Below are 18,372 nucleotides of genomic sequence, written 5' to 3'. Positions count from 1 at the left end.
TTTATGAATGTGTAGACACACACATTGAGTCTGAGCTCCCTGTTGTGTTGGTAGGCAAGTCAACTTAACTAATAACTGATGCAGAATAACTGTAAAATGGTATGAGTAAAGACGAGGCTGAGTGACAGAAAAGGAAAATTCCTCATGGGGAGTTGTCCTTCGATATTTTTCACTAGCATGCCTCAGACTCAGGTCACGTTTACTATTTTCACTAGCTAAAAATGTCTGTTGGTGTAACCAGCAGATACTGCAGTAAGGACAGTGTAGTAAATGCCAATGAGAAAAGGGCAGTTATATAGAGTACTCTGGATCACATAGTAACCTAGGTCCACACTGTGTACACCAATACATGTAACTGCAAGTTAATACTTCTTGAAACAAAGACTGTGGAGTCTACTTACAGCATAAAGACCTGTATTTCAGAAACTGGTGATTTCTATATGTACTTGGATTTTTGTACACAAGAAGTCACCATGGCCTTTCACTGGCCAGAAGTATTCAGGTAAACCACGGCTGTATAAACAGGGGAGTAGTAAACAGGAACAGGAACTCAGTTAAATCTCTGCAAGCAGCCTTGGGGAGACTAGTTTTGGTACCCATATTTTTTAAATAATGCTGAAAACTTGGAGATGCTGTAGGAAAACCATATCAATGACTTGTAAACTATTAAGGAGGAGACAATATCAGGTATCTAAGAAGTCTTCAATGCACTCAGTAAAAGCAAAGTAAAATGCAGTGGTTGAAAGTAAAATCTAGGAACAGTTAAACTGGGAATAAGGATCAAATATTAAATCATGTAGGTGATTATTATTGGAACAAACTGCCTAGCAATCAGGAATACCTTCCTGTACAGACTGGCCTTTGTAAAAGGTGTTTCAGTTAGGTGCTTGCAAGCTAATGGACTCAATGTAAGTGAACATCATTGAAATGTTTGTCCTGCTGGATGCAGGAGGTTAGGTTTAGATGGCTCTGGCCTTTCAATCTAGGCTTCTCTAAATATGTGAATTTTAGTAGTGCTAAACAAAGATTGGATGCTCCATAATTCTGGGTCCTCTGCAGTCAAGACCAAAACACAGTCCTCGCTGTGCTTCTCGAACTATAGTTTTTAACTGAGACCAGAACCCCACTGAGCCCTATTTAGTCATTCATCTTTTCCATTAATGCATTTATACACAGATTTATTTGTCCCTTTACTCACTTGTCTCCACATTTATTTAGTCCTTCACACCTCTAATTCTAGATGCAGCGGTTCACTCTTTCATCTGCCCAGTTCTGCAACTGCTTCTCTTTTTACAGGTATTAACAAGACACATGCATCCTATTCCTTGCAGATACATTATTAACTCCTTGTACTTCACAACAGAATGGATGGACATAGGTTTTCCTGATCTACCTGATATGACCTTTTAAAATCTTTTGCTTGCCTTCACAATTGCATCCTTTCTGAGCCTTCTTGAGCACATTCAATTAAACATCCACGCTGATGCTCTTTAGTCTCCTCCAAATAATGAGGCAAAGAGCTTCAACACTCTGCCTGCTGTTTTCCCTCATTATTCTACTGCATTTCTCTTCCTAATAAGCTATAGCAGGTCTTTCACTTACCTTTGTACACAAGGTACTTAATTATTAATGGCCCATGCTTGCTATGTACACACCTTGCATGGCTTGTGTTTTCCTTATCTTTTTCTCTCTTTCCTTTTTCTTCCACTTCTAGTTTACATACATAATCTCAGGAATTATCTGCATGCCCTGCATCCAGAGGCAAAAATTGGTGTAATTTCCAACCTGTGTTACAAAGCCTGTCTTTTAATTTGCCCTTGCTGAAAATTGGTTCCAGTTAGTTACTTGTAATTTGATTATGAATGTTACAACTGGGTGGGAAAAGCAGTACAAACAAATCTTGTCCCATGATGGAAGCCAAAGGTGAGACAGTACCCCTCACTGCACCAAAAGAATTAGCTGTGGAGTTCCCAAAATACAAACACTTATGTCCCATGAATTGAGCAATACCTTTATGTAAAAAGTGGACCTGTCACATTGCAAAATAGCAGAATTAAATCTAATGTGAAATTACACTTCTTGGCAAAAAATATTCAGTCAGGTTTGTCCAGCTAACAAAGAATATCACAGCCTTAAACGCCCTACCTGATGCTTACAGAGAAGGACAAAACTCCTTTTCACTGCATCTCAGATGCAAAAGAAAGAAAGAAAGAAACCTGGCCAAGTATCCGAAAAGAAGAAGTCACAAGATATGAAGGACTGATATTAAAGAATTGTTTAAAATAGTCCAGCACAATCATAGCAGGAGCTTTTGGTATAAAACATAAATCTGGTTTATATACTTGCCTTTTATATGCATACCTCCATGGTCAAGAGACGAAAAAAGAGAGAAAGAAAGAAGACACGATAGGTGAAGTCTTACCCTGTTCTGCCTTTGAAGGAGAGGGTCCTCTCAGCATGCTTTAATTTCTGCCTCTCCTTCCCAGCTACCCCCAGCTATGTCCATGCTGACAGGGATAGGCCTGAAGCTGTTGTTCTTGTGGCTGGGAGAGGTGGAGTTTCAAGGTCAGGTTAGTGCAGCTCCCATTTGGTAACAGGTAGCTTGTTAGTGCTTGTTAGAGCACCAACTGTGACCCCCAGAGAGAGATGAGCTGGGATCTCAGACACCAGGGCAGTGGGAGGAGGACTGAGAAGGAAAACAACTGGGTCTACATCAGGACAAGGTCTTCGCAGCAGTGAAGTGATTCAAGCATGCATGTCCCACTGCCCAGAAGAGTGTCCTTACCATCAGGTTATGATCCCTCTAGTCTTTGCTCTTCCTACTCACACCCCCATTCCCCGTCCAGCTAATGAGTCCACCCTTCATGAATCTCCTATCAGTCATATACTTATGCTTCTTTCTCTCTGCCCCATGGTGGCACACCAGACACTCATCCTACATAAAGGCTAGGGGACCCTGAGCTCAGACAGCCTCAAAACTCTTATGGGGATGGCTTGTGTCCCTTGTACTATTCAGACAGCATTGTTTTTTATATTAGACAGCCTTTGTTTAATCTGGGCTCAGGAGTCTTGCGTTTCTGCCTGCTCAGCAGCCCAGCTAGAACGTGGCCCAGCTACCCAGTGGTGGCCCACCTACCCAGTGCTCATGAAGCACATATTGTAACTTCTTGGTTAGGGGACTCTCCTCTGGCATAGAATCCCCTGAGGGTGAGGAAATGCTTGAATCCAGGGCTCTAACTTCCTGGGTAGATCACAAGGCTATTGGATCAAACATGAGTGTCACCTTGGATCTGAGTTGAATACACTACAGATTATGCAAATTCAGTGTGATGTATTCCTACCTAAAACTAGGGTTCTCCAGGGTCTTGGGCAGAGTTCAAGTGCTCACCACCAAGACTTTGAACAGAAATCGAGCTTTATTAGGAGCTATGTGCCATAGAGAAATTAAGCCAGTGGTTCTAAATCTTTTTAGACTTGAAGCATCCCTCCATAACTTTTGCCAATTGAATGGCACCCCATTTCAAAAACTAATTTATTACAGTTCTTACCTCCTTTCAGAGGGGCTGGGTGGTGGGAGCAAGGGAGTAGCCAGGTAGGGATGAGCCTGAGCCTGGGCTTAAGCACTTATCTCCTCACACCTGACTTTTCTCTTCACACTTTGCAGCACCTTTCAAACTTGTAGCACCCCAGAGTGTCATGGCACCCTGGCTAAGAACTACTGGCCCAGGCACGTCACACAATTTGTACCTGAGCACATACAGAAGCTCATGTAGTGGGCCCAAGGGAGCTTTGCCATGCAAAATAGAAGCACTTCGGAAAGTTTGGGCTTGCTGGTGAAAGGCCAGTTTGAATCCCTCTTGGAAAGCAGGTGGTTGAACTCTGCCTAAGTCCTATGTAGACACCTAAGGAACCACTTGGAATCTTGTCCTTTGTATGGATAGAGACCTGTGTATTCAAGACTACCAAGATGCCTAAACCAGGCTTTCCCCTACCTAGTGATGGGGAAAGGAAGCAAGAGAGAAAGGAACTGATTTCCCAAAGGCAGATTGAGCCAGGAATAGAATGCAGGCACCATAACTGACAATCCAGTCCTTTTCTAACCCACCTCCCTCCATTATCTTCCTTGTAAATCACAGAATCATAGAAAAGTAAGGCTGAAGGGGATCTCAGGCAATCATCCAGTCCAATAACAGCTCAAGGAAGGTACATCTCATACAAGTGCTTGTCTAACCTATTCATAAAACTCTACAGACAACCCTGGCACAAAGCTATAAGGCATATAGCTTAAGGACACCAAAAACACCCTAACCTGCTGCAGGTTAAGCAGGAGGGCAAGGGCACTGCCAATGCCCTGATACTGCAAAGGTGTTATCTACATCTATGAGGATCCAAGGAAGAGAGCCATGCCCCCCTGTACAGAGGAAGGAAAAAAAAACATAGTCTGGACCAGGCTGACAATAAGGTAAAATTCCTTCCTGACCTCAGATGTGATGATTGGTCTAATGCCAAGCAGTGGGGCAGCACACCGCCTAACCAGCTATCTCTGAGTTTTCATTCCAACAGGAGCACCGGCAGATCCCAGTCAAAGTCCTGCCTTGGCTGCACCCATCACCCAGTGATCACTGTAAAAGAGTGTGGGGGAAATCTTTCTGACTCTTAAGTGGCAATAGTAAAGCCCAGAAGCCTGAAAAAAGCCAACTACCCTCTACTCTGTTTTGCAACATGAGAAGAGCAAACAACTCCACAAATCAGACCCCCTTTCTGTCCTCCTTTCCTCTTTATAAACTTATTCTGGCCCCTTTAAGAACATAACATAAGTGCCAAACTGGGTCAGACCAGTGGTCCATCAAACCCCGTATCCAATAGTGGCAGAAATGGCTGCTGTACAGGGAGACCATTGAACCAGATATCTCTAGAGTGATCTGTTGCCTATTCAGTACCCTCCCTGGCATACACTGTTTATTAGTTTAAAAATGCCAGAAGAAGCATCTTCAACCATTCTCTTCAATGGCCATTAATAGATCTAGCATCCATGACTTTAGCCAGTTCTCTTTTGAACCTGGCTAATCTATCTGCTTCCACCACCTCATATGTTAGTGAAGTCCACAAGCTAAATGCACTTGTGTAAATAAGTATTTTCTCTTGTTTGTTTTAAATCTGCCACCTACTAATTGCAGCAGGTGCCCCCTAGTTCTAGTATTCATGGACTTGGTCCATGCCCTTCATGATTTTATAGACCTCTATCATATCCCACCTCAGCCTTCTCCTTTCTAAACTGGCATGTCTCTCCTAGCATAGTAACTGGAGACCATGGAGACCCCACCTGCCTGCTCCACCTGGTGCCCCATGCAATGGCTGCTGGGCAGACAGACCAAGGTGCCTGGGCAGTGGGGCCGGGTCTGGCAGTGTCAGTGACACTGGCAGCAACAGCGAAAAGGAGCCACTGCCAGCAGGGCTGCCAGGAAGCTGAGCCCAGCTGCTGTACCACCCCAGTTCCACTGCAGGCTGGATAAAATCCCTTGGCAGGTTGGATCTGGCCCAAAGACCAGATTTGCCCAGTCTTGATGTACTAGCTGACCAACACTAACAGGCCACAAGGAAAGTTGACTTGATACTAAGCCTGTTCAGAATTATTCAAAAGTTTGAAGAAGGGACTGACCTGGGAAAGGAAAAGTAGACGATTTACCAGGAGCAAAGAGTTCAACAAAAAAAGGCAACAAGAATAAAGGGACACCACAAAGAAGTCCAAACTAAGAATGTGGTATACCAAGTGGTCCAAGAAAACCACATGCCCTGTCAGCTAGATTCTTTAGAGACCTGTATATTAAATAAGATGAATATGCGACAGATGAGAGAAGCAGGAACACCTGAGGAAAAGGGCTGGCTAGAGTGGATCAGGGAGAAGGTGAGATCTGCCGCAAGAGCTTTAATCTCTTGTTGCAATTAAAATTTGATCAATAAAGGCTTTCATGCCCAAGCCCTTCTAAAATGATGTGTTTTTATCTTTTTGCTTTTAAAATTTCTATTCTTCTCTCATACTTCATTTCTCCTTCTACACATCATTAATGTGGTGGAGCCATACAAATGCTTTATTGTTGATGTTTGCCAGGTCCTCATCCTGGGTACATGGGTGTGCTGCACACATGAGGAGGTGGTAACCTGTCTGTAGTGCATCACCAAATGCACATATTGGACTGTCCTTTAAGCCAATTTTATAAAGTGCAGCATTAATGCATCCCAATCCAGAGCAAATCCTGTTTAGTTTAATCCATAAATAGTGGGGGAGCTGGTAACTCAATAATAATCTAACTCCCTTGGTGGGGCATCTTCAGTGACATAAAGACAAACCCAAAGAAATCAAGTGCAGTTGGGTGCCTTTCTCTAAGCTCTCCATGGGCTTTTGCACAGTTCTGCTGACTTCTCTCAGCTTGGGCTCTCCTGGGCTTGCTCACAGTTTCCAGTCTCCCATATTGCTTCTTCCCCTCTCAGCACAGGGCTCTCCTTCAGATAGCACAGCCAGGGACCAGCTTCAGTTCCCCACACTGCTTCTCTCTACCCAAAAGTGAACACCTTACTTCAGCTCTGCCCAGAGCAGACTAACTTTTGCCTTTGGTGCAGGACTTATATAGTCCCAACAGCTTGCTTTTTCGGACATCTCAGGTGCTTTCCCTTAAAGATGGAGTCCTCAGTGTTTTACTCTCTCAGTAACAGGGCAGGTTCCCCTGTTACAACATAGTTCTTACAGATACTGAATTATTATTAATACTATACTTATTGAAGTATACATTGGTACTACAAAACTACTATTGTTATTCTTCTATAGCTATTATAGAGTTCCAATAACGTTATAGTATAGAAAATACAAACTTCCTTGAAAATTATTAGACTGTATACTTTTATTATATACATACACATATACGCATTATATAGTTACTATATAGAATCAGAGAATCAAAGTAGGGCTAGAAGAGACCATCAGAAGTCATCTAGCCCAAGCCCCACCCTCCAAAAACTAACATGGGGTTCAAACCCACAACCCTGAGAATCAGTTTTATGCACTACCAACTGAGGGCCTTGTTACACATGAATTTTAGGTGGCTCAGCAAGCTTTTAACCCCTAGACTGTCCACACATTAAGACATGCAATCTAGTTTTAAGCACCCTTTAGACATTTTAAAGATACATCCTTCCAGGGCAGGCTTATCTCTGAGCTGTGTTAGTCAGCTGATGTACCACCAAAGTGTGGTCACTCCCCAGAGGTAAGCCACCCAAGTTTCAGTCCTCCAGCATCCCAAGATGCAGTGTCCCCTGCCCCACACCCTCCTGTTCTGTGTGGACAAAATTTCCACCCCCTGAACTCTGCTGTGCAGGATGAGGTACTGGCACCAATCCAACTCCCCTTCTTACCCCTAGAAGTGTGATCTAGCCAGGCATCTTGCAGGGACACAGTCATAGCTGTGCAGGTTGGTTGACTGCTTTAAAATGGAGCTAACATTAATTGATCAACATTGGAGAAGCTTAAAGTGTCATTTGTCACAAAGCCTTAAGATAGCTAGAGGCACTCTATGGGATTTGTTACATGTTGATTTTAGGCAGCTCAGGGAGCTCTTAATTCTGGGATTGCCCACACATTAACATGGGAAACTATGTTTAAGCACATTTTAGGCATCTTAAAGGTGCATCACTCCAGCCTAGGTTTATCTGTGGCCTAGGTTACCCAGCTCATGTAATCTCTGGTACATGCTCCAAAGGGCAGTGGTGGATTCACCAGCTCTTGGTCCTTCAAAATCAGCCTGGAGAACTTTGTGGGTGGTTTGCTTTAATCAAACACAAGTTACTGGCCTAAGATAAGCATCTGAGTGAAATGCTAGAGTTAGTCTCTATAATCAAGATGGCCAGACTAGATGATGAACACCTATATCATCCTTTCTGACCTTAACATTTAAGAAACTCTGCAATCTGAAAATAAAGAACCTCACATTAGGGTTATTCAAACCCCCCCTTTTTTTTGAGAATGCCAGTAGATTTGGGGAATTTTGTTATGATTTTTGTATGTTGGCCATACAATTCTGAGGAAACCATGATGTCCTGGCCTCAGATCCTCAAAAAACTTGACAGACCTCCATAACAGGCTAAGCACTCTTTGCTGAACTAGACTACCCAATAGAGGAGATAATTGTGTTAAGTGGTATCCCTTACATTACTGAGCATGGTGTGATCTCTGGAGGCTGCTGATTGAAGCATCCTTGAGAGTGGTACCTCACCACTTCCCCAAAGGGCCTTCCAGGTCATGACAAAAGCAAAACCAACCATAATTGGGAGCATCTGATACCAGTTGTTCTTCAGACATTGCATCCTTCATGGGAAATCCTTTTCACCCAACTGGTCATGCCTGCTACAGTCCCCGTTCCATCAGAAATGGATTCTCCATTGGTTCAGGAGTGGAGGCGGCAAATCCGTGGTGATGTTTGCAATAGATACAGCTGGCTAAGAAACCTGAGGATTATTAAGCTAGGTCATGAGACCTACAAAGGTAAAAACTGTGAGGGATTTTCTGACTAATAGAATAAGGGGTAGGAATTTCCAAAAGAGCTTAAAGTTTCTAGAACATTTGTATCTTATGTAAGTTTTACAAAGAGAGATCTCTTGCGACAGCGCCGTGCCCAAAAAAATACCCTAAAAGCACTAATTCCACAGATCATTTTCTATTTGGAATTTTCTAAAATATTCTTCCTAAAGAGAGCTTTTTATCTACCTCTTCTAGAGGATCATTCTAGAAATAATGTTCTTTTAAGATTTTGTTGAGTAGGCTTGTCTAAAGAAAAATTTTGAAATATTATTTTCTAAATTGTAACTTGTATACTGCTTATTTTCCTAGAGCAGTTCCTATTTACCTAATGACTATTTTCCAAAGTCATTCCCTGACCTGAGAATTTTCTTTCTAAGGAAAACTTTCCAGTGTGATATTTAAAGAGCATTTTCTAAATTATCACTTCAAAAAGAATATAAAGAATAAATTTCATGAGGTAATGTTTAGAAAGATTTTCCAAAGGAAATGTCTTTATATTTGTCAAAAGTATACATTTTAAGGAGGAATTTGCCAACCTAAAAGGTTGTATATCTAGAAGTATTTCCCAGAATAAGCTATAACCCCTAGAGAGTTTCTTTTAAAGGTTTTATTTTTCCCTGAGAGGTGCATGATTTTTGTAAAGTACTACTGCCTAGCATCATTTGTAAGGTGCATTTTTTCTTGATATATATTCATAGCATCATTTTTAAAAAACCATTTCCTCAAATAATTGCTTAGGGGTGTTTTTAGCAAGGCTTTCCCTCTTCCCCTTAGGATACTTGTAGACAAATTTCCAAAGTTTACTTTTCCAAATTTTAATCTCTAAAATGGCATTTCCTATGCAGCTTCTTCAAGTATAGTTTCTAGAGCGTATTTCCCAAAACAATTATTTTTTAGAGGAATTTCTCAAGCTACAGGCATTGTTAAAGCATTATATTCTATAGGGAAGCTTCTAAGATAATTTCTGAGGAAAAGAAAGAAACATATTGAGGGATAAATTTTTACAAATACTTTCAAAAGTGTAATTTCTAATGACCTAGCTCTAGATTTTTTTTTTCCCCAAAAGAATTGATTTCTAACGAGAAATTTGTAAGGCAGTGTTTTAAAAAGCAAATTCTAAATAGTCAGGGTCTGATGCTTAAAATAATTGTGCATCTGTATATTTGTTTGTAGGATGGTGGTGGTATTAATTTGGAGAGAAAACTGTCAAGAGAGTATTTGGCAATGCAGGACTCCAAGGACTCTCCTGGTTAATCAAGACCAATCCTTTGCCATCACAGGCAACCAAAGCATATCATCCCTTTCGTAACATCCAGCTCTACCTGGGAGACAGTTAGGTTTTATGCTCCAACAGCACTTATCCAGGAGTGTGTTCCTCTCATAGCAATTTGCCTTATTTCTTCTTATGCAAACAATGTCCTTGAGAAATTTCTATAAAGAATTTTCTAGAGATCATTCCCTAGAGTAATTTCTGAAGACAATTTCTAAAGCAATTTTCAAGGCTGATTTCTTAAACTTATTTTCTAAAGCAGCTGTAATAAAGCATCACATCTGTAAAGTATACTTCTGAAAGCAAGTCAACTCTCGTAGAGTTGAATTGAGGAGGAACTACGCGTATAGAATATCTTAGTGGATGTGTGTGTGCCTGCACATGTTTAGGATGCTGCATGTCCAAGGTAGTCTGTTTCATAACCAGGAGAGAAAAGAAAAGAAAAGGTTACAGTAACTCTTTAGCTCTTTCTAAAGAGATTCTTACCTGTTGTGCATTCTGTGAGCTGAGACAGTGAGAACAGATGTTTCTCTCCTTTGTTTAAGACCCAAGGTTTATATAGAGTACTTTAATCTGATCAAATCTATACATCAATAAAACTGATTTTTTTTAGATAAAATGTATCTACAATGATAAAATTACCAATCTCTATTTTGATTACATGATCCACAAATTAAACTGTCTCTGCTATCATACTATTCAAATTGAAATAGTAAAATGGCAATATACCACTCTTAATTAAATATTTCACCAATTTTTAAAAATTGCACTACAGAAAAATATGAATGCAATAGTTCAGTTGGACCAAGAGGTTTATATCATTCTAAATATAATATTTTAAAGTTCTCTTACATGTAGCTTCCCATTTAATATATTAAGTAAATGTAAATACACATAGAAGAATTAGTGTAATACTTAACCACATCTGAAAATATAATACATTTTTAATAATGAATGTATAAAAACAAGACTACAAGACAGAATTCAGTTGCATCTGTACATTAATTTCATATGACATGATTGATTTCTTTTTTCAGTCATACCCCAAACTTAATATAGAGACACATCTCAATGCTGTGAACTAACAGATCTTTCTCATGCATATCTGTTAGGACAGATCCATGACTGATGTCATTCCTGGATAGATCTGAATTCAAGGTAAATATCTGTGAAGCATTCCTCTGATCTAATATTGTTTTACTTATAAATCATGCAGGAGAGGAGGAGTGGGGTAAATTTTTCAGTAATGATGTAGGGAACTGAATCTCATTTTTTAAAAATGGTCTTTGACCAGAATTTAAGAACCATCTAGGCACGTAAAGTGAAGAAAGGGGGTTGCCTGTCAATTCCCCAGTATTCCCTTGGGCATCACATGCTCTGGTGACCAGCACAGACAAGGGATTCCCATCCTCTTGCCATTATCCCCAGTCTCTCTGTGGAACCCCTGATGAAAAAAAACCCCGTGGAATATAGAACTGTTACTAGTACGTTATTATCATCTGAGCAATACAATATGTAAACTGTATGAAGCCGGCAATTTTTGTTCTTCTTTGGTAGAACATCAAGCACAATGGCTCTGAGTTCTCTCTGGGGTTCTTAGTTGTTGTTTTGGTTTTTTTTTAATAATGAATGAATAACAACACCAAAACTACAACACAACACTTAGTGGGATCTGTACTTTAATTTCATATGCAATAATTGGTTTCTTTTTTCAGTCACACCCAAAAATCAATATAGAGATATATCTTGATACCATGAATTAACAGATCTTTCTCCTGTATATCTTTTAGTCCTGATCCATGACTGATGTCATTCCTGAATGGGTCTGAATTCTGGAATATCTGTGAAGCATTCCACTGATCTAATACTGTTTTACTCATAAGTCATACAGGTGGGGAGGAGTGGGTAAAATTTTCAGTAATAATGTAGGAACCTGAAAACCATTTAAAAACAATGGTCTTTGACCAGATTTTAAGAACCATCTAGGCACCTAAAGTAAAGAAAGGGGGTTGCCTGTCTGGTGATCAGCACAGACAAGGGTTTCCCATCCTCTAAACCACTGGTTTTCAAACTTTCTAAAGCCACAGAACCCCTCCATAGCACTTCTTCTGCTGTGGAAGCCCTACCGCTACTCTGTGAGTTGACATGGAGCCAGGTGACCCAGCCCAGCCATGACAGCACACCACCTCCCAGCCCCTTCTGCCATTATCCCCAGTCTCTCTCTGGAACCCCTGATGATCTCTTGTGGGAGCCCAGTGCTCCATGGGACAGTTTGAAAACCAGTGATCTAGGCTGGCCTTCAAAAGCAGGTCCAGGTATGGGTAAGTGTTCCACAGGCAGTATTACTGGTCTAGACTCATGGTGCTCAGCCAAGGTGCTGTGGCACCCAGGAGTACCACGAGATCCTTTTAAGGGTGCAACACAGTATTAGCACTATTAGGTGTGCAAATGCCTGCACATGACCTGGCAATGAATGCATTGCATTTGCAAGCTTATCTAACTTTATCCCAACCATGCAGTTGGTCCAATAAAAGATATCACCACAAAAAGATCCTTGCCTTTTGCATGAGTCTTAGACCATCATGGCTATGACACCACTCTAACACCACAACACATGATTCACAAGACAAATCAAAGGATTTCCCATAGGATTTCTTAGTGTCAAAAACTTTCTGATGTCCTGTTGTCATTCTGAGTTCTTCCTGAGAAACAGAAGAAGTGTTCTGTTGTTTCTCTATGGTTGAAAATGATTGAAAGCTAAGAGCTGGAATATTCTGAGGGGTGCCTTGAGTCTAATGAGAGGTACCTAGAGTCCAGTGAGCTCAAGAACTACTGATCTACAGCATCCATACTGGGTCTTTCTCATGCATGGAAGGTGTCAGATCATGTATGGACTCATGTGTTGCATGTGTGAGTGTATGTGCATGTGCATGTGAGCACTTGTGAGAGCACTGCTCTGTGTTGGATGATGGAGCCATGTTCAGTGAATGAATGTCTGCCTGTGTGCTGTTTGGTCAACATTCTGCTCTCAGGGCTGATGATATAACAGGAGTCCTGACTCTCAGATTTCACAGCTCTCCCTCATCAGGGCCTTATCCATTCTCAAAGAAATGAGTTGAACTTGGTTATCTTGTATGTCATTTCCTTCCAGATCCAGGCTTCCCGAATGATTTTAAACAATGCCACCAGCCCTGTGACTGAGTTCATCCTGTTGGGCTTTTCGTCCCTGGACCAGACAAGTCGCTTCTTCCTCTGTGCCCTCCTCTCCTCAACCTATACCCTGACACTAGCAGGAAACTTTTGTATCATGGTGGCTATTCTACAGGACCCCCACCTCCACCATTTGCCCATGTATGTCCTCCTGGGGAATTTCTCTTTCCTGGAGATCTGCTACGTCACAGCTACAGTGCCACGGATGCTGGTGGATCTGGTGACCCCTCAAGGAGACATCATTTCCTTTCAAGCCTGCTTCCTCCAGTTCTACTTCTTCTTCTCTATGGGGGCCACTGAATGCTCCTTCCTTTCAGCCATGGCATTAGATAGGTACCTGGCTATTTGTCACCCCCTGCATTACCCCAGCCTCATGTCCCAGCAGATCTGCTTAATCCTGGTGGCTTCTTGCTGGGTTTGTGGCTTCCTCTGGTTCATGATCCCCATTGTCCTCATCTCTCAGCTCCCCTTCTGCCACCCCAATGTCTTGGATCATTTTGTTTGTGATCCAGCCCCATTGCTAGCTGTCTCCTGTGCCCTTAGTCCTCAGACTGAACATGCCTTCTATACCCTTAGTTCCCTCATCATTATCAGTACTTTTCTATTTATTCTGGCCTCCTATGCAATGGTTCTTAAGGCAGTGATAAGACTACCACAGGGGGCTGGGAGACGCAAGGCCTTTTGCACATGCACTTCACATCTTGCTGTGGTAGGTCTCTTCTATGGCTCTATTATGGTCACTTATGTCAATCCAGCAGCCTCCGGGAGCAGTGGGAAGATAGTCACACTCTTCTATGTAGTGGTGACACCACTGTTCAACCCGTTGATCTACAGCTTGAGAAACAAGGAGGTGAAGGAAGCTTTGAGGAAGACACTGCTTGGGGAGTGATAGCTGTTTCTGTCTAGCTCCTGGAGGTACTGGCTAGCAGTCTCACAGCATAGGGAGTGTAACAGGGTGGGTTGTTCCTGTAGGACACTCCGGCTCTAATCTGAGCCCAGGAATGAAGCAGAGGCCTTTCAGCTCTGACACAATCTCTGATCCAACAGGGCAAAAATATTCTGTGTGATGCTAGGAGTCACTCTTCATCTAAAGGTAAAAATCTGTTTGACCATTTAGTTGGAATACAAGTTTTGTGTGTTTCTGTGCTTGCACAATGTATGTTAGTGTAATGATAGCATGTCCCTGCATGCTGGATCCTCTCTTTCCATTTCTGATGCAGTTTAATTTCAATTGCTTCCCTGTTTTAGATGCATTGTCATGACATTTAGCTCAAGTGGGGAAAGTTGTCACTAATGAAATGAGGGAGAAACCCTGGAACATTTATAATAGGGCTTCTACCCCACTACTAGAATAGAAAGTGGGGCAGGCACCCCTGGCCCATTCCCTCTCCTTCACTACCCACTCCCACATTTTTCTACATTTTTCCCTCCCTTACCTTGCTGTGTGTTTACCAGTGTTTCCCTACCCTGGTAGAAGTCCCTACCCCTCTTCCCCTCACTTCCTTCCAGTTAACTGTGGTCCCCTCTCTTTCTGTGCCCTGATGGTGACCCCAGAACCAAACCCAGAGTCAGGGAGGACCTGCAGCAAGATAGCTGCAGGTCCAGGTGCAGGCAGAGCCTGATGACCCGGGGAGGAGGAAGTAGAAGGGCCATGTGACACAAGGAGTCCTGTATAAGCCCAAGCCTCAGGCCAAGACAGCAGTTTGGCTGTGGAAGTAATTGTGAATGGATCCATTTGCAAGGGGCATGATAACTAGAGCCCAGACTATAGAGAGGACTCAGAAGGTGGCCCCAAGTGAAGGGAAGCTGGGAGCCTGCCTAGGAAGCAAGTTAAGTCCCCTGGGCACTTTCTGTTTTGGCTTTTGTTTTCCTATGTAGAGCCTGGCACCAAGGGCTGCAGTGAACCCCATGTGGGCCATTCCTTTGCTGGGACTGGGGCTTGCATTTTTAGTGGGTTTCATTTCCCATCACAAGCTTGATTGTGCGCTGTGGGGAACCTGAGGTCACCAGTGTGACCAGTGTGCTCTGTGGCTGAAGTTGACTGAACTGTGCGACAGGAGGTGGCAGGGGGTCCCTAGCACCTATGTACTGGATATTGCAGGAGCTGAAAGTTGAGGTCATGGGAAATGACCAGAGCTGAGCCAGGACCCTGCAGCCCTGAGCCGTGGGCCCCAAGCTGGAGGGTTCAGTGAGAGTAAAATTGGGGAGCATTGGGACAGACAGGGGCTGTCTCTTCCAAAAGTGTGCCTTACCCTCTGTATTGCCTCCCTTACTAATTCCAACATCAAGACATGGCAGCTGATGCTACAGGATAGGGGAGAGGCCAGAGGGTGTAGGTACTAATAGGCCCCTAGAGGCAGGCACCCTGTAGCAGCACTTGTAAATGACCTACAAACATCAAAGGCACTCTTACATGTGCTCTGCGGGTAGGGTCGGGGGCAGCTCTTTACTGCTCTAATTAAAACACAACCGTATCTCCTGTATCAACATCCTTGCACTTAAATGGTGGCAGGGGTGCCTGAACTAAAGCTCGTTAGATGAGCTTTAGTTCAAGCACCCCCCACCACCATTTTTATGCATGGGGACACTAATACATGAGTTCAGGAGGCTGCTCAAGTACAGCAATTGCTATACTCCAGCAGACTCGATTAATTGAATCTCCTCCAACGTGCTGGAAGTCCAGCACGTCCGAGCAGCCTTTCTGCTCATGTATAGGTGCCTCAAAAGATCAATACCCTGCAGCTAGGATCAAAATCATGATAATGTTAGTTTTGTATGTGATGGATCTCTCTCCCATCCTGGGACTATGGGAAGAATCTTGGTGTCCTGGCTACCACTCCAGGGCCCTAACAATTGTACTGCACAGCTTCTGTATGATTTGTATCAGTCCCAAAGATTAACCGCAGGAGGGAGTTTCTGACTGTTGTCTTTCCTGATTCATTCACAAGAGTCAGAACTATCACAACAACAAAGCAGATACAGCGAAATGAAAAGCTGGTGTCACAGGCATCCAGAACACAGCAGCCACAGTCACACATAATTAATTTTGTCTTATTTATTTATTCAGTTGATATGCCACCCTTTCCAATAATGTCTAATGGAGGATTGCAGTAAGAAAACAGAATAGCTTACAAAACAAGAGAATGACAAGAGATAAAACAATGTATAAGGCAAACTAGAATACTAATATAAAACTAGAGACCTCCCTAAACTGTATCTCAGCCTAGCTTGGCTTGTTAATGCCTGTCCAAATAAGAAGATCTTATAGTGCTTCCAGAAGATATCCAGGCTCAGGCTCTATCAGGCCTTAAGAGGGAGGGAGATCTACGACTGAGGAGTGACTGACTGCTGAGAACATCTTGCCTACATTTTGCCAAGCAGACTTGGCATATTAATAGTGCTTGCAAGAGGTTGCTCTCACTAATCTTGGGGATCACAATGGGGCCTAAGGGAGAAGGCGGTCTCCTAGGGAAGTAGGGCACAGGATGTTTGGGGCCTTATAGGACAAATCCATCACTTTGAATTGCGCCGGGGCCTCTATACATCCAGAGCTGTCACGTAGTTTTGGGCTGCCTTAGCCTGCTCTGTAAACTGCATTGGCAGGGCCTGGTGAGGATGGGGCTGAATATACTCCTCCCACATGAGCCCACAGGTTTGCTCCACAGCTGGAGGTTTGCTACTGAGGCTGTTCTGGCCTGGTCCTCAGCAGCCATGCTCAGGTGTTGGAGACTGAGGGCTTGAGAGTAGGCACTGGCTACAAGGCCAGAGCAGTCTCACAGGTGAATTCAGGAGGACTTACTGTCCTTAGCTTCCACAATTAGGGCTTTAGGCATTGGGCTTAAACAGAAACAGCCCACATCCATATTCACATCACTGCCATATTCAAGTGACAGCCCCAGCAGCAGAAATACACAGGCTGAGATGCACGTTAGCAGTACTCAGAAATACAGCCAAGATCACAGCCTGACTCCAATCACAGGCATAAGTTCTTGGAAAAAATAATCAATTGGATAAATGATAGGAATATAGTAGACATTGTATACTTGAGCTTCAGAATGGCTTTTCATAAAGTAGAAGGTAGGGGAGATATATGACCCTGTTCCTACTGTACCTGTGTGACAATGTCTCTGTGGTGCTTTTTTGTATCCCACTATTAGTATACAAGATCAGATTATGGGGACTGTGCCTCTTATCTGCCACGTAGGTGTATGGATATGTGGGAGTAGGGTGGTACAGATATTGTGACAGGAGTATGTATGGTATCATCGCCATGATGTACTTTGGACTGTCAAGTGAGCAATAGCAGCCATGGGACAGGTTGGTAGAGGTACTGTAGTGTGTGTGTGTGTGTAAATACACACTTGTGTGTGTGTATCTTTGCAAAAATTAAAAGGGTATGTATGGGTGAGGGAGTGAGAAAAGTTTTGTTTATCTCTTGCATTTTAACACGATTTAACTGCATTCAGCAGTTAGACTATAAGAGGCCAGAGGAGTCAGGTTTGCAAGCACTGGCCCTGCCTTCCAAAGCTGTATAGCTGGTAAGATGACTGATGCTGTAAGATGAAGTTGAGTTAATGCAGCTTTGGGCTGAGTGCTCACCAGGACATGTGTGGAAGTCTAAGGTGAAGGGACCCCAGTTCAGGACTCCCAAGAGAAAGGAGAGGCTTTATGTTGGAGCGCTCTTAGAGGGATGGTGTTGCATCTCGCCATCCAACCCTAAAGCAGTAAGTGCAGGTGATTGTACACATCCCTTAAGTTCAGTTAGAGCCTGTTTCCTGCTTGGTCTTAAAGGGTGTTTATATACGTGCTCTGGGAGTGGGGGGGTGTTTTAATTAGAGCGGCTCCTAAAGCCACTCTAAGGAGTTTCCCCTCTAAGGGGAAACCAGCACGGGTTCATAGCAGGCAGATCGTTCCTGACTAATTTAGTCTCTTTTTTTGACCAGGTTACGAAATGCCTGGACACAGGAGGAGGGGTGGATGTCGTATACTTAGACTTCAGGAAGGCCTTTGATACAGTATCCCACCCCATACTGGTGAACAAGTTAAGAGGCTGTGACTTGGATCACTACACAGTCCGGTGGGTGGCGAATTGGCTAGAGGGTCGTACCCAGAGAGTCGTGGTGGATGGGTCGGTTTCGACCTAGAAGGGTGTGGGCAGTGGGGTCCCGCAGGGCTCGGTCCTTGGACCGATACTCTTCAATGTCTTCATCAGCGACTTGGAGGAGGGAGTGAAGTGTACTCTGTCCAAGTTTGCGGATGAGACAAAGCTATGGGGAGAAGTGGACATGCCGGAGGGCAGGGAACAGCTGCAAGCAGACCTGGA

The 18,372-nt window shown here is 43.1% G+C and overlaps 1 protein-coding gene across 1 annotated transcript; it reads left to right on the top strand.

Moving 5' to 3' along the window:
- Positions 1 to 12,993: 12,993 nt before the first annotated feature.
- On the top strand, positions 12,994 to 13,938 carry LOC102383224 (olfactory receptor 11H12-like). The gene has a single exon (XM_006028199.2). It carries the CDS (start codon positions 13,006 to 13,008, stop codon positions 13,936 to 13,938), a length of 933 nt encoding a protein of 310 aa, XP_006028261.1. The 5' UTR covers positions 12,994 to 13,005.
- Positions 13,939 to 18,372: the final 4,434 nt, after the last annotated feature.

The sequence above is a fragment of the Alligator sinensis genome, unplaced genomic scaffold (genome assembly GCF_000455745.1).
Source record: "Alligator sinensis unplaced genomic scaffold, ASM45574v1 scaffold842_1, whole genome shotgun sequence".
Classification (NCBI taxonomy): domain Eukaryota; kingdom Metazoa; phylum Chordata; order Crocodylia; family Alligatoridae; genus Alligator; species Alligator sinensis.
The sequence above is the reverse complement of the archived record's forward strand: the minus strand, read 5'-3'. Positions and strand labels throughout refer to the sequence as shown.